The 25,844-nt window shown below is 39.7% G+C and overlaps 1 protein-coding gene across 3 annotated transcripts in view; it reads left to right on the top strand.

Moving 5' to 3' along the window:
- The window catches only part of ARFGEF1 (ADP ribosylation factor guanine nucleotide exchange factor 1), a 170,890-nt gene that overhangs the window by 76,783 nt on the left and 68,263 nt on the right, over positions 1-25,844 (top strand). For all 3 annotated transcript variants that reach the window (XR_010598896.1, XM_005311372.5, XM_065585718.1), the window contains 6 exons: positions 4,351-4,530; positions 8,934-9,210; positions 9,813-9,926; positions 10,782-10,954; positions 12,287-12,420; positions 22,528-22,762. Coding sequence is in view for 2 of the 3 variants with exons in the window: in XM_005311372.5 (XP_005311429.1) it covers positions 4,351-4,530; positions 8,934-9,210; positions 9,813-9,926; positions 10,782-10,954; positions 12,287-12,420; positions 22,528-22,762 (1,113 nt within the window). In the remaining variant the exon portion in view is untranslated. The remainder of the gene's footprint in view (positions 1-4,350; positions 4,531-8,933; positions 9,211-9,812; positions 9,927-10,781; positions 10,955-12,286; positions 12,421-22,527; positions 22,763-25,844) is intronic.

Raw genomic sequence — 25,844 nt, 5'->3', positions numbered from 1 at the left:
AGCAAAGAGTCCTGTGGCACCTTATAGACTAACAGACGTATTGGAGCATGAGCTTTCGTGGGTGAATACCCACTTCGTGCATTAGTCTATAAGGTGCCGCAGGACTCTTTGCTGCTTTTACAGATCCAGACTAACACGGCTACCCCTCTGATACTAGACTTAAATAAGAAATTCAGTAGTTCACTTACTTGGATCTGACCACAAACTAGAAATGGAAATTGACACACAAAGGTGTAGTTGTATGACCAGTGTTGTAGAGAATAGATTGAGACAGACACTGAACTTGAGTGCCCAAAATATAAGGGAGTGCGGGATAGAATTCCTCATTTGATCAAGAATAGTACAAGTCCTTCTCATCAAAAAGTAATGATGGAAAAACGGCACCTCACTCTATAGAAATTTGCCAGGAATGGAGAGACAATCAAAACCAGATACATTGTGAAGCCTTATCTTGGACAGATTGTACCTCTCTTTGACAGGTGTCTGACGAGGTGTTTTTTTTTGTTTTGTTTTTTTTTAATACACACTTCGGCAACACTTCTATAGCTTTTCAGTCTAGAAAATTGTATTGAATTTCAATTTTTGAACCATTCATCTTAGCCTAAGTTGTTCTCTAATAACTGAGTTTATAACTGCGTCTCAGGCTTCACCTTTTAAAGATTAGTTAAATACCTGGCTTCAGGAAGAGGACTGAAATTACCTTAAAACATCTCTTTGACCTCTGAGTGGGGGAGAAATCCTTCCTTAGCTAGTGGACAGGCCTTTATGGAACCATTTGAGCAGATCCCCAAATCAGGCGCTCCTTCCTCAGGTTTTGTTTTTAGATGACTACTTGAATTCAGCCTCCGTATAGTATCCTGATTCTCATGAGAAAGGAGAGATCGTCAAGAGTGCAACTGTTATTTTTATCTAGTTTAAAGAAGTTTTAATTGATTCAAACAACATTGGGCCACTACATAGTTTTATTTAATATTTGTTTATTTAGATCTCAAACTAAACAGCAAAGAATGTCCATTCAGAGCTCTGAATTCCTTCGCATTTAAAAGCACCTTAAAAAAAAAAAAAGTTGCACAATGTAAGGCTTAATCATTTGTGTATCACGTGTCCTACAGCATCCAAAATTACCTGTATTGAAAGCTTTTACACTTCTTTAGTATACTAAAAATGTACTGTAAGTTAATATAAGGTTTCCTTTATCGTTGTATATTAAGAAATTAGCTTTATATAGTTGTATATAAGAACGGCCATATTGGGTCAGACCAAAGGTCCATCTAGCCCAGTATCCTGTCCTCCTACAGTGACCAATGCCAGGTGCCCCAGAGGGAATGAACAGGACAGGTAATCAAGTGATCCATTCCTTGTTGCCCATTCCCAGCTTCCGGCAAACAGAGGCTAGGGACACCATCGCTGCCCATCCTGGCTAATAGCCATTGATGGACCTATCCTCCATGAACTTATCTAGTTCTTTTTGGAACTCTGTTATAGTCTTGGTCTTCACAACATTCTCTGGCAAAGAGTTGCACAGGTTGACTGTGCGTTGTGTGAAGAAATACTTCCTTTTTGTTTGTTTTAAACCTGCTGCCTATTAATTTCATTTGGTTACCCCTAGTTCTTGTGTTATGAGAGAGTAAATAACACTTCCTTATTTACTTTCTCTATACCAGTTATGATTTTATAGACCCCTATCATGTCTTATCTATCCCTTTCTTAATGATTCCCAATATTCTATTAGCCTTTTTGACTGCCACTGCACATTGAGTGGATGTATTCAGAGCACTATCCACAATGACTCCAAGATCTCTCTCTTGAGTGGTAATAGCTAATTTAGACTACATCATTTTTTATGTATAGTTGGGATTATGTTTTCCAATGTGCATTACTTTGCATTTATCAGCATTGAATTTCATCTGCTGTTTTGTTGCCCAGTCACCCAGTTTTGTGAGATATAATTAAAGGAATCCTGTTGTAATTTAATGAAAGGAATCTTGCTTTGTAAAGGGATCCAGTGGAAAACCCAAAGAAAATTATTTATAACATCTAATATATAAAATAAAAAATACAAACTTTATAAATTTAATATCTTTCTCAGTTTGCTGGCTCCCCCATCAGTGGAATAATCCTTCAAAAGAATTCTACTTAATCTTGCTCACACTATGGTGGAGAAAGGCTATGCACATAAGACACTGTTCTTTAATATTTTCTCTTAAGTTGCTGCTAATAGGTATATATTTTTTATTTTCATTGTTTTTCCGTTGTAGGTTTTAATGTATTTTCTAGGTATTTGTAAATTGCTACAGTTTTAACTTGTATAACAATTGTATGTGATTTAGTATACTTAAGAAAAGATGCCACCAAATGTAAATTTGCCTATCCTGAAGTTGAATGATAGTAAATAATTTTATGTATGCAGAACTCTCCTTACAATTTCTACCTGAGACTTTTAGATAAGGGTACAATTGTACAAGCGTCTGGGGAAAGTCTGGTGTAGCTGCTTGGTGAGCATAGTCAATGGCGCAAAGAAGAATATTTGTAATCTATTTACAGATAATTATGTTGTAATAAATTTGAGTTTTTGTGTGAAGCCCCTCCCACCCAAAGTTACTTGGCTTTTTATTTGGTGGACATTATTTTGTAGATATACACTGTTAAGGGCATGACATTAGAGCTGCCATGGGTCAGACCATGGTCCATCTTGCCCAGTATTCTGTTTCTGGCAGAGGCCCATAACAGAGCTTCAGAGGGAGTGTACAAAACAGGGCAGTTATGGAGGGATCCATCCTCTGTCTTCCACTACCGCCTTCTGGTAGTCAGAGGTGTAGGGTTACCCCAAAGCATGAGGTTGCATCCCTAACCTCGCGACTAATAGCCATTGATTAACATATCCTCCTTGGACTTGCCTAGTTCTTTTTTTGAACCCAGTTATACTTTTGGCCATCACAACATCCCATGGCAATGAATTCCACAGGTTAGTTGTGCATTGTGTGAAAAAGTTCTTTCTCTTGTTTGTATTAAACCTCCTGCCTATTAATTTAATTGAGTAATCTCTTGTTTTTGTATTGTGGGAAAGGGTAAATATTCACTTCTTGCACAACATTTATGATTTTATAGACCTCTATCATATCCTCCCTCCCCTCCTCCCCCCCATATAATCTCTTTTCTAGGCTGAACAGCCTTGATATTTTTAGTATCTCCTCACATGGAAACTGTTCCATACCCTTGTTCATCTTGGTTGCCCTTCTCTGACTCTTTTCTGGTTCTGTTATATCCGTTTTGAGCTAGGTTGACCAGAACGGAACACAGTATTCAAGGTGTGGGCGCACCATGGTTTTATATAGTGACATTATATTTTCTGTACCTCTCCTAATAATTCTTAACATAGTTAGCATTTTTGACTGTCATTGCACACTGAGTGAAAGTTTCTAGGGAACTGTCCATGATGGTTCCAAGAGCTTTTTCTTGGGTGGTAACAGTGAATTTAGAACCCATCATTGTATATGTTTAGTTAAGATTATTTTTCCAATATATGTTACTTTGCACTTATTACCTTGGCACTCCTCTACATTTGTTGCCCAGTCACCCAGTTTTGTGAGATCCCTCTGTAACGTCTCACAGTTTGCTTTGGACTTACCTTTTTTGAATAATTTTGTATTCTCTGCAAATTTTACCACTTCATTGTCCACCCCCTTTTCCAGATCATTAATGAATATGTTGAACAGCTCAGGGCCCAGTACAGATCCTTGGGGGACCCTGTTGCTCACTTTCCTCCACTGTGAAAACTGACCATTTATTTGTCCCCTTTGTTTCCTATCTTTCAACCAGTTACTGATCCATAAGAGGACCTTCCCTCTTATCCCATGGCTACTTAGTTTCCTTAAGAGCCTTTGTTGAGAAACCTTGTTGAACTCATCACCAAAGGCTCTTACCCTGGTTGAGTAAAGGTCGCGTATGTTTTGCAAAGCCATAAGGTGCATGTGGAGTGGAATGATAGTTGTAGTTTGGTGCAGTGGGCTTGGACTCAAAAACTAGGGTTTTTATTCCCAGTTCTGCCACAGACTTTCTTTTTGACCTAGAGCAAATCTGTGTCCCTCTGTTTTTCATTTGTAGAATGGCTACAAGGATACTTCCTTATATCACAGGGGTATTTATGAAGATAATTTGATTAATGTGTGTGAGGTACTTGGATATGACTTGATGAGTACCATAGAAAAACTTATCAGTAAACAAGAAATGTAACTGAAGCTATGTAGCAGTTGTTTTGTATATAGAAATGTTCATAGGAAAATATTTTAAACTAGTTCAATGCTTCATTTAAGAAGGAGAAGGGTTCTAACTTAATATGTTCTTTTTTAGGCTTTACTCACTGCAGTAACATCTCAACACATAGAAATTCATGAAGGAACTGTGCTGCAGGCTGTAAGAACATGTTACAATATCTATCTCGCAAGCAAAAATCTCATAAATCAGACCACAGCCAAGGCCACTCTTACACAAATGCTGAATGTTATATTTGCACGTATGGAAAACCAAGCAGTGAGTATCTTTAGAAAATAGTACCTAAAAGATTAATTTAAATATAGACTTGTTTAGTTATTCATACTACAAGATTGCATGGTATTTGTAACTTTTCATTCAATAAATAACTACTTAATTTTTTTTATGGTATTGATCATTCAGATTGTTCTTTTGATATTTTGGTATATGAACTAGCTGATGAATTAAAAGAATTGAAGCAGAAACTTTGCTCATCTCTTTGGTAATCTGGAAACTGATTTTGAACTTTGCAATGTAGTGAAGCACAGGCCATGAAGCACATACTACAGCACATTGTCCTCCAGAAGTTGGAATGGAATCCGACTCCTTCAATCTCAACATTCCTCTGGTGTCAGTAAATAACTGTGAAACCAACTGGCAAAGTGTGTCACGTCCTCCTCTAGCTGTCAGCCTACACAGAGGATGACAACTTTCTACTGCTATCAGTTACTCCATTAGCTCAAGTGGCAGAGGTTTATGTGGATCAAAAGGTTCAGCCCTGCTTATGAGCCATGTAGGTGTCAGTGTGATTCCACATGATAGCATTTGTGTTTTCAATTTGCTTTTTTAAAAGCCTAGGTAATTACACACAGAGAAACCTATGTAAAAAGAATGTTATGGTTGCAAAGTCCAGCTTTCAGAGATTCTGAAATGCCAATCTTCCCCTCCCTCTGCCTTGTGCACATGCCCTGTGATGGTCCTTAATAACATGGTCACATAGTATTTTTTTCCACAGAAAGCCTCCCTCATTCAGTGCACAGAATAGAGTACATAATCTTGATTCATTCACCCAGAGCATAAAGTATCAGGGGAGCCGTGTTAGTCTATCCACAAAAACAACAAGGAGTCTGGTGGCACCTTAAAGACTAACATTTATTTGGGCATAAGCTTTCATGGGTAAAAAACCCACTACTTCAGATGCATGGAGTGAAAATTACAGATTCATGCATTATTATACTGACACATGAAGAGAAGGGAGTTACTTCACAAGTGGAGAACCAGTGTTGGCAGGGCCAATTCAATCAGGGTGGATGTAGTCCCCTCCCAATAACTGATGAGGTGGTGTCAATTCCAGGAGAGGCAAAGTTGCTTTTGTAGTGAGCCAGTGGCTCCCAGTTCCTATTCAAGCCCAAATTAATGGTGTTAAATTTGCAAATGAATTTTAGTTCTGCAGTTTCTCTTTGAAGTCTGTTTCTGAAGTTTTTTGTTCACGTATGGCTACTTTTAAATCCGTTAGAGAATGTCCAGGAAGATTGAAGTGTTCTCCTATTGGCTTTTGTATGTTACCATTCCTGATGTCCAATTTGTGTCCATTTATTCTTTTATGTAGAGACTGTCTGGTTTCGCCAATGTACATGGGAGAGGGGCATTGCTGACACATGGTGGCATATATAACATTAGTAGATGTGCCGGCTGAATGAGTCCCTGATGGTGTGGCTGATGTGATTGGGTCCTCAGATGGTGTCGCTAGAGTAGATATGGCGACAGAATAGGCAATGAGATTTGTTACAGGGATTGGTTCCTAGGTTAGTGTTTCTGTGGTGTGGTGGTGTAGTTGCTGGTGAGTATTTGCTTCAAGTTGGGGGACTGTCTGTAAGCGAGGACTGGCCTGCCTCCCAAGGTCTGTGAGAGTGAGGGATCGTTTTCTAGGATTGACTATGTGCTGGAGAGGTTTGAGCTGGGTATATGTGATGGTCAGTGGTGTTCTGTTATTTTCCTTGTTGGGCCTGTCCTGTAGTAGGTGACTTCTGGGTACCTGTCTCGCTCTGTCAATCTGTTTTCTCACTTCCCCAGGTGGGTATTGTAGTTTTAAGAATGCTTGATAAAGATCTTGTAGGTTTTTTGTCTCTGTCTGAGGGATTGGAGCAAATTCGGTTGTATCTTAGGGCTTGGCTGTAGACAGTGGATTGTGTCATGTGTCCTGGATGGAAGCTGGAAGCATGTAGGTAGGTATAGCGGTCAGTAGGTTTCTGGTATAGGGTGGTGTTTGTGACCATTTGCACTGTGGTGTAATGGATCTCTTGTGTGGACTGGTCCAGGCTGAGGTTGATGGTGGGTGGAAATTGTGGATGGTGGGGTGGAAATTGCCCTAAGTGAGATGAGTACCCAGCAGTCACCTACTACAGGACAGGTCCAACAAGGAAAATAACAGAGCACCAGGAACTGAGCATGCATTAAGGAGAAAACAAAATATTGAATAGCTGCTCTTTAATTGAGCACCATCCATCGTGTGCACTGACGAGGCAGGGGTCTTGTGGGGAAAAAAGTGTGATCACATATTTAATGACTGTCATGATGCATAAGTGCAAGGAGGCCAAATTAAGGTTGCACAAACAGTAATACTGGCATTTCCTAACTTCTGAATGCTTGACTTTGCACCCTTGATGTTCTTTTAATGTGTGTAATAGTCACCTTAACAGATGCCTACAGAGTACTGCCATGGTTTGCAGTGAAAGTGGTGAGCTGAGTCTACTGCTTCTTGTGCCCCATGCTCTGTGCTACTGATAGCAAAGCAGTTAATAAAGCAAATTACCACTGGAAACAGAAGGAAGGTCAGATCCTAGAAGTGCTTGACTTCATTGCTCTTTCCTGAAGAGACTGGTATTTTTTTTTGTTAGTTTGTGAATATTAGCAAGCGGTTTCCTTTCCGATTGAACAGTGTTTGAGTCATCCAGTGATCTAAATTCATTAGTTTGCTCATTAGTTTCTGAAAAGAAACTACTTATCAGTACATGGTATGACTGCTGTCAGATATTATTGTTCAAGAAACAGCTGAGCTGTTGAGCACTTATGTGAACTTGCTCGTAGGTATCAATTGTGTAGTTGTAGTTATAGGCAGGGAATGACATTTTAGGAACATGCTACTCAGAGGCTAAAACTGAAGACTGAGGCCTTTTCATTGGGATTTAGGGGCAGTACCAGTGTTGGGTTTAGGATTGTGAAGGTCTGGGTTTCGAATTGGTTTGGGAGAAATGGGGCCTTACTTCTTGCATCAACACTGGCCAGTAGATGAGCTTTGTTCACTTTCTTTCCCTTGCTGGGAGAGTGGGGAGGGGACATCACTCCTTACTCCTTTTCCAGGCTGACGATAGAGAGGCACGCTTCCGGTTCTCATCTTCCATTTTTGCTAGTAGGTGTGGTGTTTGTATTGTCTTACTCCCCCACTCCCATTTCAGAGAATGGAGGACCAATGCTCAGGGCCAGGCCTATACTTCTTTGCTTGTTAAATTCACTCACCAGTAGTAATCAGGAAACAGAAGTGTTGTCTTACACCTATGGCTGTCATTTTATAGGGAAAATGTTCCTTCCCTGCTCTTTCACACACAGTAAGTTGCTCAAAAGGAGGCTTCATACGCCAGGAAAGGACTACATTAACATCCCATAAACGAGGGGTCTCTCTAAATTCTCCAAACTTTTCCTGTTTGTTCTCTTCATTTGAATTAAATTGATCTTCCACTTCGCATCTGACTCTTGAGACACATCTCAAACCCATTTTTAAAGTGATTGCTTTAAAAAAAGGGTAGAGGCAATTATTTAATCAGTAAGTAAAAAAAGGGGATATAATTACTTAAAACACACATTCTGCCATAGAGAGGGTCTAGCAACTGAAGACTTTTTGCTTGTAACCGGAAGAGTCTGGGATAGAGATCACTTGCTGCAGAATGTAGGTCATGCTCATTGTGCATTATATGGTTCTGTTTGTAAATAGTATTTGTAAGTTAGTGTAAAATCTGTAGTATTAAAAATCTTGGTTAATGTAATGTTAAGATTCAGAGGTTAGTACCAGTGCTAGAATTCCCTTGGTGATTCTATCCCCATATCAACAATACAACCATTAACAAATATTTTTAGTACTACACTTCTTCCTATACTTTCAGCCCTTCGGCTCTTTTATAAGAGTACTTACTCCCATGGCTGCTCTCCTTGGACGTCCCTCTTTGTTCGGTCCTACCCCAGAGTTCTGCTCCAAGACTTGCCACAAGCTGTTCTTATCCCTCCAGTAGGCCTAGTTTAGTCACCTGATCTACCTGTCATATAGCTTCAGCACTCATCTCCACTACCTGGGGAGGCAAGCTCAGTGTGGCACAGGTGGTGTAGCTTAGCCTTAACTCTCTTAAAGGGCGGGCTCACCCGGTCACAGCAGGTATACAAATACAACATAAGCAAATGTACTACCAATAAAAGTAGATTCATTCACTAATGTAGCATGGCAGGATGTAAATAGATACAATAAGAGAATATTTGAACATTGTTGACTATTTTACTAATAATAAAATGTATTATCCAGCACAACTTAGGGTATACTGCTCATATTAGATTTTTTTGTTTGTTTGTTTTCAATTCACAAACAGCATTTTATTTTTAACAAAATGTGTATTGGTTAATACCTAATCTGTTTCTAGCTCCAGGAAGCCAAACAGATGGAAAAGGAAAGACACCGACAACAGCACCATTTACAGCAGTCACCCTTAAGCCATCATGAACCTGAATCACCTCAGCTGAGACATCTTCCATCACAGACAGTCAATCAGCTACCCCAAGATCATGAAGGAGAACTTGACCACAGCACAAATGATGTGGACAAGAGCCTTCAAGAAGATACAGAAGCAGAAAATGGTTCTGATATTTACTGTGCAGAAAATGAACAGACAGAAGCTGACCAGGCTGCAGCAGCAGAAAGTAATTACTGTGTGGTTTGATCTTAGTGAGGAGGAAGAGGATGTGGAGTTTTATAGTATTTAAGGGCTGAGCAACTTAATGGACGATTATTCTGTTTCCAGTTAGTAAAATACAGTTAAGAATAGTGTACAAATATCAGTTTCCTTTGCTACCACTGTTAACATTTTATCTTTACAACATATTTCAGTCACAAATAAATTACATCTGCTCTAGTCATTGCAGTCTACATGCATGCTTGCACCCAGGCAATCACAAATGTGCAGCCACATATTGCAAAATGTACACGTGTCAACCTTGTTTTTTCACCCTAAACCCATTGAAATGTTCACATATATTCTTTAAGTATTTTTCACAAATTTACACAATTACAACTTCAGTTATCTCTAAGGATAACTAATGTACTCCCCTCTCCTTCCCTTACCAAAACATATTCAGATCTTCTTACCTGTGATAAGAAAAGTACATTTAGCCATTCAGTACTTCTGTCTTGTTCTGGGTTTTTTAATATATAATATTGTGTTTAAAACCTTTTTGATTGACGTCAGTGCTTGTCAATAATATTTTTCCTGCTTTTTTTTTTTTTTTGTCTGTGCGTGTGGAAGATCTGTCTAAAAGTGATGCGGGAACATATGATGGAGAAAACAATGAATGTGAAGAAAAGGCACAAGATATTGTACAGAGTATTGTGCAGGAAATGGTGAACATAATAGTTGGAGGTATCATAATCACTTTTAAAATGTATATACTGCCAGCTTCGCTCTGCAATCACCTTTGTCTAAGCAGTCATTAAGGAGTCCTTTAACCATTTGTGTATGTTTAAAATAAAATACAATTCTAAACCATTTTAATTTCATGTTTACTCTCTGAGGTAGTCTTTCAGCTGGCCCACTTTAAACTGTACCACTTGATGATAAAATGAACTAGAGGAGGGCTTTTTACTATTTACCTTAACTGAGGGGGAATTTTTTAGGCGATAGTTTGCTTAATTTTCAGCTATAATCAGTTTTTCAGGTTTCTGACTGCATTTATATCTCCACTTCCATTTTGTTTCTACACTTGAGTTCTTTACAGCTCTTCTTCAGACCATTAATGAAATACTAAATATTCAAAATGTCCATTTATAGCTCAGTTAAAAATGTTTTGTTTCTGCTGAAATCGTTTTGTTTCAAACTGAAACTGATTTTTTTTCTTGCAGAAACAAAACTTATTTTGGGTCAAAATGAAACCATTTCAAATTTTGAGTGATATTTTCATAATGAAATGTTGATTTGACTTGACATTTCTGAATTTTGTGGGGGGGGGGGTTTGTCTGAAATTTTATTGAATTCTATTCAAATTAATTGAATGGTTTTGATGTTCTGAAAAATTCAATTTTGGGTGAATTTGGTGAACTTACTGTGAATTTTTTTTGGTAAATAGTAATATAAAATTCAGTACCTTGTAGGATTGGGCCCTATGCCGCTTTTAATCTTATTGCACTGAACTTCTAAGAAAAATTCTTCTAATTTTAAATTTGAATATTGTATATTTTTGCATGATATTTTGGTTTTTACCTTTTTTTCCCCCATTAGATGTAGAAGGAACTGCTGAAAGTGGAAGTGCTGATGGCACAATTGGAACTTTAGAAGATGGCAGTGACAGTGAAAATATTCAGGCAAATGGAATTCCAGGGACTCCAATCTCTGTTGCATATACACCATCTTTACCTGATGACAGGTTATCTGTCTCTTCCAATGACACTCAGGTACTAAAGGAAATAAATGTTGAAGCATGTAAAGAAAATAATAATCTGTTTCTCTTACATTTGTGTAGACAACGTGTTTTAATACAATTGTATAAAATAAATCGTCATTAAAGGAATCTCAGACATTAATTATTTTAATTTACTGTATTCCTCTTTGACTGCTATTTAAGACTTTTGCAAGCAAGTTACATGCAGGGCAGCAAACATTTTCACTACACAAGGTAGATGCTCAAATTATAACACAGAATTTAACTTCCTTTGGATTTATATAAATGCCTAAAAGGACACCTATCTGTATGTTCTGGGTGCTTCTTCCATAACGTAAAAATAACTTCAGAAATGTTGGAGAGTTATCAGTACCAATGTATATAACCCATTGCCAGCTCTCCCTGTACAATTCTCTGTTGTTTTCAAATGTCCATTTAAAAAAACAAAACAAACAAACAAAAACCCTGCACCTTACAGTGTGCCCTAATGGTAATGATTTGAGCTATGCCATACACTCCTCAGTTTTTTAATATTAAGCTTTTGTAATAGCAAGAAATAAAAGAACTCTCCCTATCTTGCATTGAGATCTGGCAGCGCGGATCCCTGCACATGTGTAGAATCCCTTTGGCTTCAAAAAACACACTGCTTGGGCACAGAGGTCTGTATTGGCAGTTTACTACCAATGTGTACCAGTTTAAAATATAGTCTCTCCAACCCTAATTATGCTTTAATGTTTAAAGAGATGCTGTTATCTTTTAGTTGCACAGCATATGTCTCTGATAAGACTCATCATATCCTCTACAGAAGCAATAATAGCATTTATAGCAATACCAGACGTTGGTAAATAGAAAAAAGTGACTATTTTATTCTAAAAGTTTTTGCCATCCACCATATATAAGGACTATAACAATACATTATAAATTATGCCTTGGCATTATGGCTGTGTAAGTATTCTCATGTAACCCACTGGTACAATTATAGTTGAGGTTACCATTTCTTTTCTTTCTAAAAGTTATTTTCTAGGAGCCCTGAGTGAGGGCAGTATAGTCTCAGTTGTCTTCTATAAAGTTGACCTGTCCACACTTTACTTATTGGCTCTGACTTTACATCTTCATTTGATGACACTTAACTTTACCGAGTTGGCAGTTTTATTAATGTTTTCTTCAGGTCCGTTTTAACTGAATTGCCAAACTACATTTTTAAAACTTAGTCTGGAGACCTTAAATTACATTTAAAATGTGGTTGTATTTGTACGATATCATAACTTATCATTGCTAGGAGGTGGGGATTTCCCTACACACTGCTAATGCAAAATGGAATTCTGAAATATGTTATCTTCTTTAGGAATCTGGAAATTCTTCAGGACCTACGCCTGGTGCTAAGTTTTCCCACATTTTACAAAAGGATGCCTTCCTAGTATTCAGGTCACTGTGTAAACTCTCTATGAAGCCGCTGTCAGATGGGCCACCAGATCCAAAGTAAGTCAGCATGATTTTCTTTTATGAAAATACTTAGACGCTAAAAAATAAAAATGGACACAAATGATAAGGGTCTTCTGCTGTTGAGAAACAAATAGCAATTTTGACAGAAAAGCCACATCATCTGAAAGTTTCCACTGAGCTGTACTTTATTTTTAATGTATTTTTTATATGTTAAATGGCAGCATCTCTCTTTCTGCTCTGTTCTCTGGTAAGTTTTAACCACTTTACATGGCTTATAAGCCTGTGCTTTTCTATCTAGTCATTATTTTATCAGTAAACTAAGTCATCACTTTTTAATTACAAACCACTTCCAAACTATAAAGTCCAGTGTTTGATTAAAGGCTTTTAAATATTTGATAACTTTTTAATGTGTGGTGACTGAAAGACAAATATTTTACTTGTAAGTTTATTTTCTGTTACTCTTTCTAGATTGTTGCAACTTGTGAACAGTATTGCTTTCCCCAGACAGTAGAAAGGAAAATAAACTAATCAAAATTCAGATGGTCGTCTGGGAATGAGGGCATAAGATTCTCTAAGGAATACTTTTACTACAGTTCTTCTTCAAATAGCGTCCTTTTGTGCACAAACCCATGTACTCTTGGTTGGAGATTTTCATCAGTATTGTCTGCAGGGCTGCGCCTGTGCCGTAGACATCCTCATTCTGTGGTACAAAGGTGTGTAGGGAGGGGATGGATCCATTGTCATTCTTTTTTTTTTTTTAAACTCTGACCTTAGTCCATGGCCTCAAGGACAGAATATGCCCAAGACCCTGGGTGTCAAACCCTGCCAGACCTGCTATAGGTCTTCCCTTCACAGCGACAGTCATTCAAGTGGCCTTCGCTGCGTGGGGGAGACTCATGTCTACTCCTAATGTAAGATCTGCTCAAGCTTAAAAGCAGATGTAAGAAATTGAGGGAAGACAGACTGGAGCACTTGGTGATGGAGTGCTCTCTGAGACCAGTGGGTCTGATTCACCCCCCATACTTTGGATCTGGTTGCTCACAGAACCCAGGTGACTGTCTTTGGTATGACAGTAGGTCCTTGGGGCCCTTCACAACTGTCTAGACCCTCAAAGAAGAAAAGACCCCTTTCTCCAGAATGGGAAAAGAGAAGGGGAAAGTTCCCCCTCCCCCCCCTTTGGTCTGGGTCTTAGGAGACCTTGCATTCCAATGTGGGTAGCAGTGAGACTCCCATCCCCTCCGGTACCAAGACTCCAGCATCAGCTAAGAAGACCATGCCATGTACTGAGAAGCTGTCAGGTAAACAACCTAGATTGACTGTGGCATCAACACTGAACACCATGTCTGTGAAACACAAGGACTCCAGCGCTGAGCTGGAATAGTCATCAGCACCATCTTCTGTAGCAAGATATGAAAAGCACACCGATTGCACTTCGGTGCTGTCTCCAGTACCACCTGGCATAATGACTCCTGAGGGACCCATCTAGAATCCCCACCATAGTCCAAGCTCCTATTCCATGAGGACTTTGGAATCCTGGAAGAGCCTGAATCACCATTACAGAGAATTATTGAGAGACACTCTCCACCAGTGCCAACTCACCTCCCAGAGCATAGGTACCCTCTGATCCTACCATCTTCAATGGTGACTCATTCTCTGATGCCAATACAGACCCCCGCCCCACACAAATTCTTTGAGGGTACAGAGAGACATTTCCAGCTGGTATCATTCTCTTGTACCGTCCCATCAGCTATCAAGCTATGGTACCAGTGAAATTACAGGATCTTTCAGAATCTGAGGCAGACTTGACCACTGGTAATGGCACCACTTGCCCCTCCAGTAGACCCCAGGATGACATGTCATCCAATTCTAAGGTGTCTATACATGGTTCGTCCATCTTTCAACCTCCCTTCCTTGAAGTATGCTCTGAGTACACCCAGCAACCTTGGCAAGGCAACCTTGGGGTCCTGACCCTTCCCTTATGCCCCACCACAGTCAGCTTATTGGAACCTGTGGGCCCCTTATAGTAACCAGTTCTACAGGGTCGCATCTCATAAGAGAGCACATCAGGAGTAACAGCCCACTGCCCTTTGGTCCTGCTCCACAGAAGGATCTTACACATGAGCTAGAGCCAGCTGAGGAAGAAGAAACACCACCTTCCACAAATCCTCCTCCTCACCAGCTGAGGTGGTCATGCCACTCCCACCATCTTACAGATCCCAGTCCTTATGTGCTGACTCTATACAACGATGGAACTGGTGCATATCACACCACATACAGATCTTAGCTGATTATCTACCAGGACTACAGAAGACAGTGGCACACTTCCTCAGCAGGCATATCTACATCGACCATGAATGGGAGCTAAACAAGGTATTCAGAGACCTATATCTTACCATCTACAGATAGAGCTTTTTGTGACTTCATCCAATTTGAAGTGCAGGCGATTCTGCTTGAGAGGAGGGCACAGTTGCAACTTGATGGGAGATGCTATAGTCATTCCTTGGCCTTGTGTATGGCTGTATTCTTATCCCCAAGGCCTTTACTGCTCAAAGTGCTAAACAAAATAAAACAAGAAAATTTAGTAGCCATCCTCATAGCTAGACAGCACTAGGCCCTGTTAGGGCTTCATCCAGGCATTTCATCTTGATTGCAGAACAAATGAAATGACATCCAGTTTCCACCCAAAGATTGTCCAAATGGGTTCTAGGGTGCATCTTAACCTGTTAAGACACCTCAGGGGAGTGCCCCCCTCTAAGGGTGATTGCTTATTCCACCAGAGGTCAATCTACCTATGTAGCCCTATTTAAAAACATACTGCTCAGATTCTGCAGGGCAGCAACCTGGTCTTTGGTGCGCTTATTTTCCCAGCATTATGCTCTTGTGCCTGCTTCCAGAGCTGGACATGGCTTTCGGTGATGCTGTTCTATGGACTTTACTAAATCCTCCTCCTCTGTAATTGAGGTGCTTCTCAGCAATCTCCTGATGTGGAGCACCCATAGGGACATCACTTGAAGAAGGATGTTGCCTTGTACAGTAACTGGAGTTCTTCAAGATGTATGCTTCTATGGGTGCTCCAATGCCTGCTCTCCTTCCCCTCTGCCTTGGAGTCTTCCGCAGGACTTTCCTGGTTCAGAAGGAACCAGAGTGGCGGTGGGTCTATCTCCTCCCTATATACCCTCATAGTGGAGCATGAGGGTGTCTTGGTCATGGCATGCATCCGCAGGCACTGCTGACAAAAATCTCTGATCAAGAGTGCACGGCTGTGCACCACATCCTGACATGGAACACCCATAGGGACATGTATCTCAAAGAACTCCAGTTACTGTACAGGGTAAGTAACCTCTCCCTTTAGAGGTCAGAAACAAATTTCTAACCAGCAGAAACCGAGACGATTAAATTCAATCTGGTTCCACCCAAAGAATAATCATCTCCCCTTTTTGATTTTGGCTAGGGCGAGTTATCTAATAAACTGTAAACTGCATATATACTAGTGAGGAAATTTCCTTCTTTTTATTCCTGCTAGATTATCATGGTCCTTTGGGGATAGCACAGGGAAGGAATTAATAGAGAACCAGCTGCCAAAGGCTACTTCAGACAAAACTAACCAATCCATAAGTTAAATGGTTGGGGCATATACACAAAGATACCCAAGTTGAAGCCTCTACCTATTAAGTGTCTACAGGTCTAATAGGGTGAACCCTCAATTTCAGAGAAACTTAGTTTTGTTAGAGCAGACTTTTTAACTATATTGGGAGATTAGGTCTTCACCCATAGGAAAATATAAAAAATGAGGGGGGAAATATATTAAATAATCTGGACCACCCAGTCTCTTTTATCTCTCATGTTTTCCAAAACCTGAAACACATGCCTGGTGCTTGGGTATTCATTAATATTCTCCTGGCTCCCATTTGACCCCACATAATGGGTTGCCCTAATCCCATTTCAGTTTATTTTGCAAATAGCCACAAAAGTTGTGGACCACTCTGAGCAGAGAGAGGGTAGAACTGGGAGGGAGTGGACAGTGCACCCTGGATGACCCCAGAAGCCCTCTTTCAAAATTCTAGGGCTTTCGGTGTATCCAGACCTTGCTTTCTCATAGTTTAATTATAATGGCCAACCCATAAATCTTCGAAGATGGGACACCATACTGAGAAAAGTGTGTGGCTACTCCACTATGTGAGCATGCAAGATTCTTTGAAAATAATATCCTTTCTAATATAGTGAGAGAGAGTTTTATCTTTATTCAAAACTTCAAAATCCTATTGACTCATTTAAATGTCTCTTTAGTGTGAATAAGTATTGACCATCCAATTCAGTTTAAAGGGAAGTTGTACAAAAGAAATGGATTGCCTGTGATGATGAATTCTAAATGCAGCTCTTTAGGGAGAGAAGATGCCTTTGAACAGAGTCAGGAAATGCTGCTACCGCTGATATCATAACCTTGGAATAGTCCAGGATACTAGTGATTTCAAGAAGTAGAACAATAGTTTGTAGGATCAGAAAAAAGGTTGCAATATTATCTCATCCAAAGTTCTACGATAAGATTCTGGTTATCCATCCCCCAGACTGCATGGTCACTGTTTCTGCTGTAAAACTTGACACTGGATTATTAGCACCCTAGGGATGTATTCAGTCTCCCATCTAAACTAGTCTAGTCCACTGTGTTAACACTTCATCTCTCTAGCAATGTTCCTGGAGAGCTAGAATGCAGGATATCTATGGTTTCAATGGTCATTACTTTGCTCTTAGTAATATCTAGATTCAGTTATGTGGCCAGTGTGGTTTTGCCCAAAAGGAGATGCTGTTTGTACTTCAGTTGCATCTAAAACCAAAAAGTGAGAGAAAATGTACACTCAAGTTGAAGCAAGAAATTACTCATTTTACTTGATCTAAAAGCAAGTTCTTCACATTGAAGAACTGGCATTGGTAGCAACAAGTCAGTGATACTGTGTTCTTAGTGCCCTGCTGTTCAGTTTGGGCACTTTGACCACCATACCTTAGTTGGCAAGGGAATACATTACTGGTAGTCTGATTCCAAGTTTTCAAGACAAATGATGAACACAGGTGATTGAAAAGACCATGTTTTCAGACTGGCTCAGAGGGCCAGTTGTCATAGAGAACTGTTTTCTTTAATCTTAAAGGAAGCCATGTGTTGATATTTGAGTTCATCAGACCTGAGTTAGTACAGAACTTCAGTTTTGTAGCTTTGGATATAAATTTTGTATCTTCTGGGCATTTGAGTGTCCCCTAGAAAACTGCATGCTTCTCTTGGAAGAGATAAGTTGGTGTGTTTCTTGTTTTTATAGCATAGCTACACAGATGAATGAAAATATTTTAAATACTTCCTAACACCATGATATTAGTTGAAGTGTATGTGCAACTGAAAGGCTTTGATACCTATTGGACATACCTGTTATACAACAAATTTATCTCTTTTTTGTGATTATCTGTCTATAGGTGTATGCAGAGAATAAATACTCAGTTCAGGGATGTTTTACTGAGCAAATAGTCTCTCTATTCAGAAATTCATAGATAATATAGCTTCCCCTTTTGGGATCTAAAACTTAGAAATGTATTTTAGTTTCATGTGTCTAGAAGATCTTGCACTGTTAGCGGAATGTTCTCTTTTTGGGTATGTTCCTCAAAGCTAAAGAATACTCAAAGCTTCTGAAGTGGACAGTAAGGAAATGAGGCCTGCTAAATTACCTGTTACTCTCAGATGTGAAGTTGTTTGTTTGGTCCTGAATTGATGAATGCTTGCAAAGTCTGTCTTCCTTAATCCAGAACATGAGCCTTTGTATATTCATGCCATAGGAAGTTTGAAGATCTTGACAGAACCTTGAAGGAACATTTCTTTTCGGGGAAAATAAAGGAATCTATTTTCTAAAAACAAAAACAACCTTGCCATTTATAGGTGCTCATTTCTGAAATAAATGATTTTTTTTCAGACTGTCAAAGCAATAAGTTGGAGTAAAGCAGCAGTTTCCAACTTCATTGTAAAGCCACTTTCTCTATTGGTGCCTGACCAGAAGAAGCTCTTCATTTGCTCTAATCCAGCAGTTTTCCCATTTCTAAAGGTGAAGACACTCCACTAGAAGAATTCAAAAGAATTAAATAATCCATGATTTTGGACTACAGAAGTGTAGAGTAAAGGAATGAATATCAGTTGAGAACGGTGTTTGGTTTTCGCTCTCCTTGGGAATTGGTCTGCATAGATGCCAGAAAGAAAACTTAAATTCTGACATAAGATTTTTGTTAAACTGTCTGTCTGAGATTAAGAAATGAGGATATCCGTTTACCAAAGGCAGTAATGGGTTAACCTACTCCTGGAGGGCAGCAGTAGCTCCTGAGGCACTTGGAATCCATCCTTTTAATCCATAGAGTCCTTGACATGCAAATTAGGACCAATTAAGCTCTCTGCATAGGGTAAATTGAAGGAAATGACATTTGGGACAAAAAGAAACAGCTGCCAAGGCATTCAAAGATGTCCTACATTTGGAGTAATGCCTGGAATTGATCTCCGGTTCTAAAGCATTGAAGGCTTGTCAGCCATTTCAAACATGTTTTTAGTGGGGGGAGTAGTGGATAAGATAATTGCAACATTTTAAAAATCAATGATTAGCAGTGTACCTAAAACTCACTTTAGAGCATTCTAAAGTTTAAAAAAAAAAAAAAAAGGTTTTGGAAAATCAGGTAGTGAAAAAGCAAGACTGAGAACAGACATGCAAATATCTCAAGAGAAAATTCCAGTAATGTTTAAAACAAAGAGAAACAGAGGAAAAAAATAACTAAACTAAACTGAAAACATGTTTACTGAAAAATAAGTCTTCATGAACATTAACATAGTTGTTGGAGAGGAAGCCTTGTTGTTAAAAGCACACAAGACTGGGAGTCAAGATCTGGATTCTATTCCTAGCTCTGCCACAGATTTCCTGTATGACCGTAGAAAAGTCATTTGACACCTCTAACTCCTCTTTCCCTGTAGAATGAAATGGAGATACCTCCTTTTGTCACAGGGATGTTCTAAAGTTTAATTATTTGGGTGCCAGAGCTAGAAACAATGACTAGACTTTACTCAGCTCCAGTTGGCTTGGAAGCACCTGGGAACCAGTGATTGGATCCATTTGCAACAGACTGGTGACCATAGAGTGGTACCGGGCCACGTTGTAACACCAGTCTCTCTCAAAGTGAATATAACAAAATTAGTCTCTCTCTTTGCAAAATATAACAAAATTAGAGGTGTTATGGATCTCAGATGTTTGACTGATAGAACCCTGTATAGTAACTCCCCACTTAACGTCCTCTCACTTAACATTGTTTCGATCTTACGTCCCTGCTCAATTACAGAACATGCTCCATTTAAAGTTGTGGAATGCTTCGCTATAACGTCATTTGGCTGCCTGCTTTGTCCACAGCTGGCAGCCCCCCTATCAGTTCCCCTACGCGCCCCCCCCCCCCCAGCGCCTCCTGCCTGCCAGCACACCGTGCAGATCAGCACCTTCCCCCTCCTGCCCGCAGCAATCAGCTGGCTTTCAGGAGGGAGGGCGGAGGAGGGAGGACTCGGTGCGCAGGCTCCCGCTTCCTCCCCTGCCTCCTGAACGCCACAAGCCAGCTGATTGCCGTGGGTAGGAGGGAGGGGGGAGGAGCGAGGATGCAGTGCACCTCCCCGCTCCCTCCCCTGCCTCCTGTCCACGGCAAGCTGTTCAGGAGGGAGGGGGAGCCTGCGCGCCGTGTCTTGCTCCTCCCCCCTCCCTCCTGCCTCCTGAACGCTGTAAGCCAGCTGATTGCCGCGGGCAGGAGTCAGGGGAGGAAGGTGGGAGGAGCGAGGACACGGCATGTGGAGTAAAGGGGGAGGGAAGAAGAGGCGGGTTAAGTGGGGACTTGGGGGAAGGGGTGGCATGGGCGGGCCAGGGGTTGAGCCCCCCGCCCCTGGTGCTTGCAGAGTAGGGGAAGCTGCTGCTGCTGCGCAACGTGCTTCTCCTAGCCTACAGCACCTTCAGCCTCCTTGCCTGCTTCATTGTCTCCAGTGCCAGTGGGCTGTGCCTGTGTGGGGTAAGGCCGGGGCACCTCCCAACTATAGTACTGTACTGTGTGGCCAAAAAAAAAAAAATTCCCTGGAACCTAACCCCCCATTTACATTCATTCTTATGGGGAAATTGGATTCGCTTAGCACATTTCATTTAAAGTCGCGTTTTTCAGGAACATAACTACAACGTTAAGTGAGGAGTTACTGTACCATATCTTGTGTACCTCCTAGATCAGTATTATCTGGGGATCTCTTTCCAGTATTCTTTATATCTGACAAATGGCAACTAGCAACAAATGTTTCTTTAATATAAGCCATACTTTCACAAGTTCATGTTCTTGCTCTCCATAATGAGCCACCTGCTCGTTTTTTCTCTCAGACATCCAGAAATAAGGATAAATCTCATATGCCTAAGAGAAAGGCATGCTACAATCCAGGACACTTCATGGATTCCATCACCCTTACGGATGCAAATACTCTCTTGTTCCTCTCCTCCCCCCACAAACACACACAAAAAGTCTATTGTTAATCAAACTTTTCTGACATTCATACCTCTAATTTTAAGACAGCATGCTTCCTCTGTGTATAGCATTAGTTCCCAAGACAATTACCAGAACGTAATTGCCACATCAGTCAGGACTTTTATAGTCCAAATGGGAGTGGTTTTGATTTATTCATACTCATTGCAATTTGTCCCTTAACTCCCTAAACTGCAGCTGCATCTCCATTATTATATACTGTTGGTCAGGGCCCAAATTTTGTCTTTCTAGTAGTCAAGTGTGTTTACCTGAGAAGTGAGAATGTGCTGTTCTTCGCTCCTAAGAAAATACTACTTTAAAAACAGTTAAATGTCATTGGGTATACTGGGATCAGAGGCTTCCCTGCAGTGATTCTTGCTAATGTGTAGAGGTTTAAACTGACAGCCAAACTTGTGATCATGGAACAGTTTTTTCTCAAGTTATTATGGCAGTGATGGTATGTTATCTCTTTTCTCTTTAGCAGTGAACAAAGGTTATTTTGTTAGCTCTATCTGAGGGTATCATTCTCAAATTGATTTTCCTGTGATTGCATCGGTGGTCCATGGTGGACCCCATTACTTCCCATGCTCTCTGGATCTTAGCACCTGATAGAAATGGTCCTAAGAAGCTATGCCAGATAATGCACACAGTATTTCAGCAACTACATTAGTTTTTCTCTTATGCCTCTCATCTCTACTTTCCAGAAGAAGGTATATAATATTACCTTTTCAAATTTCTTTGAAAAGGTGGATAGCTTTCATGGAGATCTTATGGTTGCTGCTTCACTTTTCATTGTTTGTTAGTTTGGGGGTTTTTTGGCAGTGGGTGGGTGTTGTAGTTGTTTCCAAAATTGTTCTTCAGTTTTAGTCTGTAATGCAAGTATACTGTTCACACACCCTGCTTTGCTATTGCAGCACTTCTGATTAGTGTGCCATTTAGTTTGACTGCTCTTAAGTAGAGCAAGTGGCAGACTGATGACAGGACCTCTGACTATACGTGTATCATGTATGTGTATAAAGAAAAGTGAGGTGTCAAGTGCTAAGTGGTGAGAAAAAAGCCTAAATACATCAGGCAGTGTATTAGCTGCACAGGATCCCTTATTCATTTTTCCATGCTGGAGGAGCATATGGAGAAAAGAAGAATTTGTGGAATTCTGTAACTGTCACTCTTCTCCCCCGTGTCCCCATTTCTGGGAGAAAAAGCCCATCCTCCCAAACCACTCAGAAGAGAATTCTTTCTCTTTCTCTCATGATTAGGAAGTGGGGAGAACCATCCCATGTCCAGCCCCAAACAGCTATTCAGGAGGGGAGGGGATTGTGTAGGTAAGTGTAGGTGGCAGAGGGAGGGGCGGGTCTGCAAAAGGCTACTGTGGGCTTAAACACACTTTTGCCTGATTGAAATGTGCCAAATTGATGTTGTTTGTAACTAAGATCACCTTTTTTGCTACTTTCTTTAACAAAGTGTTTTTAAACAGTAGCATGTTATTTCAAGTATTTGAAACATAAAATAATAGTGTGGCTCACAAAAACTCTCCAGAAGCACGTTTTGCACTTGTGACTACAAACTTGTTCATACCTGGTATATATTATTTCATTCCAGGTCTCATGAGCTGCGATCAAAGATTCTTTCATTGCAGTTGCTTCTGTCCATTCTGCAGAATGCAGGACCTGTCTTCAGGACAAATGAGATGTTTATAAATGCTATTAAGCAGTATCTTTGTGTTGCATTATCCAAGAATGGAGTTTCATCTGTTCCAGAAGTTTTTGAGCTTTCACTTTCCATATTCCTCACACTTCTCTCAAACTTCAAGACACACCTAAAGATGCAGATCGAGGTATGTTTATAGAATTTTCAGTGACTTCGTTTGCTTTTTAACTGTACCATATTCATGTAGCTCAATGTTTTTTCTACTTTGGAAACACTGAATTTTTCTAAAATACTGTTCACCAAGTTTCTCTCTACTGAGTCTGAGCTCCCCAATATGAGAAGGTCTGAACCTTCCCACCGCTGCACTCTCCCCCACTCCTCCAAAGCCCTTCTCCCCCAAGGACAAAGGGAGCTGTCACTGATAGTATCTTAGCTGTTACTGATAATGCACTTGAAACATCATTCAGGTAGAGCAGAAAGGCCAACATTCTGTATGGAAAGTCTTCTGGAATATTTGTAGAAAATATAGCTTGAATTTGCAGTTCTAATGTATGTGTTTTAAATAATGTAATGTTCAAATCTTAGTACTCTGACTCGTTAACTTACCACACAGAAATTATTAGGAAATCCTTTTGGTAGTGGCATGATTAATTTGGAGTGAAAAATGCATTTGTCACTGATAAAAGATTTGTTCTTTGGTAGCACTTAGATAGTATGAAGAAGTTGATTGATGAAACACCCCACATAGTCATTATGAGTTTTACTATCATGATCAATATAAGCAAAATCACAGATATAGAAAACAAAATAAGAATAAAATCGGAATCCATGTCACATATACTCGTGAATCCATGGGGCTGTGGGTTCCCCTTAAGGAGAGATTAAGTGTTGCAGTTTGTCACCATCCTGGTATGGAGGTCCCACTGAGGGTCAAGTTGATTCCCTTTTTAAGCACCTATTTCTTATACCCACCTATTTTCAAGACCATATTTGATTAAATCTTGGACTCTTGTCATATTTGTCATACCTGCTACCCATTTTTGGGGTTCTGACAATTGTCATAAGCATTTGTGCACATAGAAGATTCTTAATATAATGCAGTTAAGGATGGCTGGCTAAATAAAGCCTTTTCAGCCTAGACAGTTTATCACAAGATATATATATATATATATATATATATATATTGCTAATCTTCTGACCCAAGGCTACCTACTAATGCTATCTCTTATTAGGCGTAACATGGGCTTTTTAACTATTGCTGCCAATAAGCCTCAATGTAAGTACTAGGCTTCAGGCTCCTTTTATAAAATAACCTTTAAGTTTCTTTGCCTAATCTTATTTGCATTATAGCTTTAGTTTCATTTGCACTAATTTAGTAATCATCTTAATTCTTTCTAAGAGACAAATGATTATTTACCTGCTCACCTGAGCTCAGGTTATTGGTCAACGGTCAAATTTGCTTAAAAAAAACAAAAAAACACAACTCCATCATATTTGACTGTTAATGTGTGTTAATTCTCTGGGAAGGCATACTTTCACCTCTTTTATACATGAACAGATTTTAATAAAAGATAGGAAATCCATATACCCACAGTATAGTACACATGGTAATTTTGTGATCAAAATGGATATTTACAGAACTGTAGAATCTTAGCTTTCAAGGAAAGGAAAGCTGTTCATAACCTTGTAATAATGCATTATATATTATATGTAAATAATGCATATGTTATACATTATGCAAAATTATATACAAAATGTATATAATCTGGGAATAGATCTCTAAACTGGGAATTATATAATCTTCTAATTGTCTGTGTACAGTATTGATGAAGGATAATGATGAGATTCTGAAGTGGCAAAATCTGCAAATAAACTCTGCTGTCATGCAAAGTTCAGTGATGCAAACAGAAGTTTTAGTTCTAGTATAGGGCATAAAACAAAACATAATATTTTAAAAACTGTGTACAATATAATATAATTGTATTTTATGCAAGAAATTTTAGAATAAAAAATGTGGCTTAAATGGTACTTAGGTTTATTTGGTTTTATCTAAAAACATGTCAGCTGTTTTCCTTTTCTAGAAAAAGTCAAAACATTTGACTGCTGTGGCTACTCTCCTCAAGCATCAAGGCACAAATCTGCTTGTATTTTGATGATTGAATAAGATCCCATTTCATCCGTGTCCTCCGTTCTCAAATGATGTGCGTGCTGTTTCGCTCCCTGGGGTATAAATACAGAAATCCATCTTCATCTCAGCAGCAAGGGTGGAATTTATCAAAGCCCATACAGACACCACAGTTATTAAAGCTTTCTTACCAAAGAGCAGATTCTAAGACAAGACAAGACAGGAAGCAGTAATCTCTATAAGGCCTTAGTCTCAGTGAAAGTATATGGTGGTTCTGGTGACTTTTAGGCTTTATGGCATTGGGTAACTATTCCGTGCCATTCATAATACTGTCTGAAGCCTCTGCAGTGCTAGTTATGGAAGTGCTCTGTACATTTAACCACCATTGATATGCTGCTGTTTGTTCTTCAAGACATTCAGGAGGAACATCATGTTGGAGTCCCCTCCCTATCTCCCTTACCATCTGTACTGATAATCAAATACCTCAGGAGTCAGTTCAGGTGCTGAATCCTTCAGGGCTACCTCTCAGGGTTGTTGTGAGTATAAAGATATTAACAACAATAATGGGGACCCCGTAAGTGCACAATATAGATAAGTTCTTCCCTGTAATCAAATCTAAAACTGTTCAAATGAGAGGGATAATACTGCGGTGTTGTGCCATAGCAGCTGTGAGGAAAGAAGCCAGTCTTGTCAGTTCCCTTTCAGAAAGCTGCCATGTTCTGAGAGTGATTAATCCATCATCAGATCACTTTAATGGCTCTGTGTTTACCTGGAAAATACATCATTTTAGAAGACTCCTCAAGCAAGTACAACCATGCATGATATCTCAAGGAATCAAGCCTGTATTCCCTTTTCCACAAATAAGGTAGATCGTCACTGCATTCTTTTGCCACCAAGAAAAATGGGAGATGTTTCTGGTTCTGTTTCAAGGAAACACAGGAGCCAGCATTTTTGACAGATGTATTTTTTCCTGGACTTCAGCTAGGAGTTCCTTTATGTGTACTCTTGATACCACTGATCCTATAAGTTGTCCAAATGGCATGGACGGATTGTAATTATTAGCCCCAGACTGGGCTTGGCAGTTGTGGTGAGCTCCTGGAGCTAAGAAGACCCACAAGCTGTGCTTTCTATTACACTGAATCTC

Source organism: Chrysemys picta, chromosome 2, assembly GCF_011386835.1.
Source record: "Chrysemys picta bellii isolate R12L10 chromosome 2, ASM1138683v2, whole genome shotgun sequence".
NCBI classification, from domain to species: domain Eukaryota; kingdom Metazoa; phylum Chordata; order Testudines; family Emydidae; genus Chrysemys; species Chrysemys picta.
This window is presented reverse-complemented; position numbering and strand designations above follow the sequence as displayed.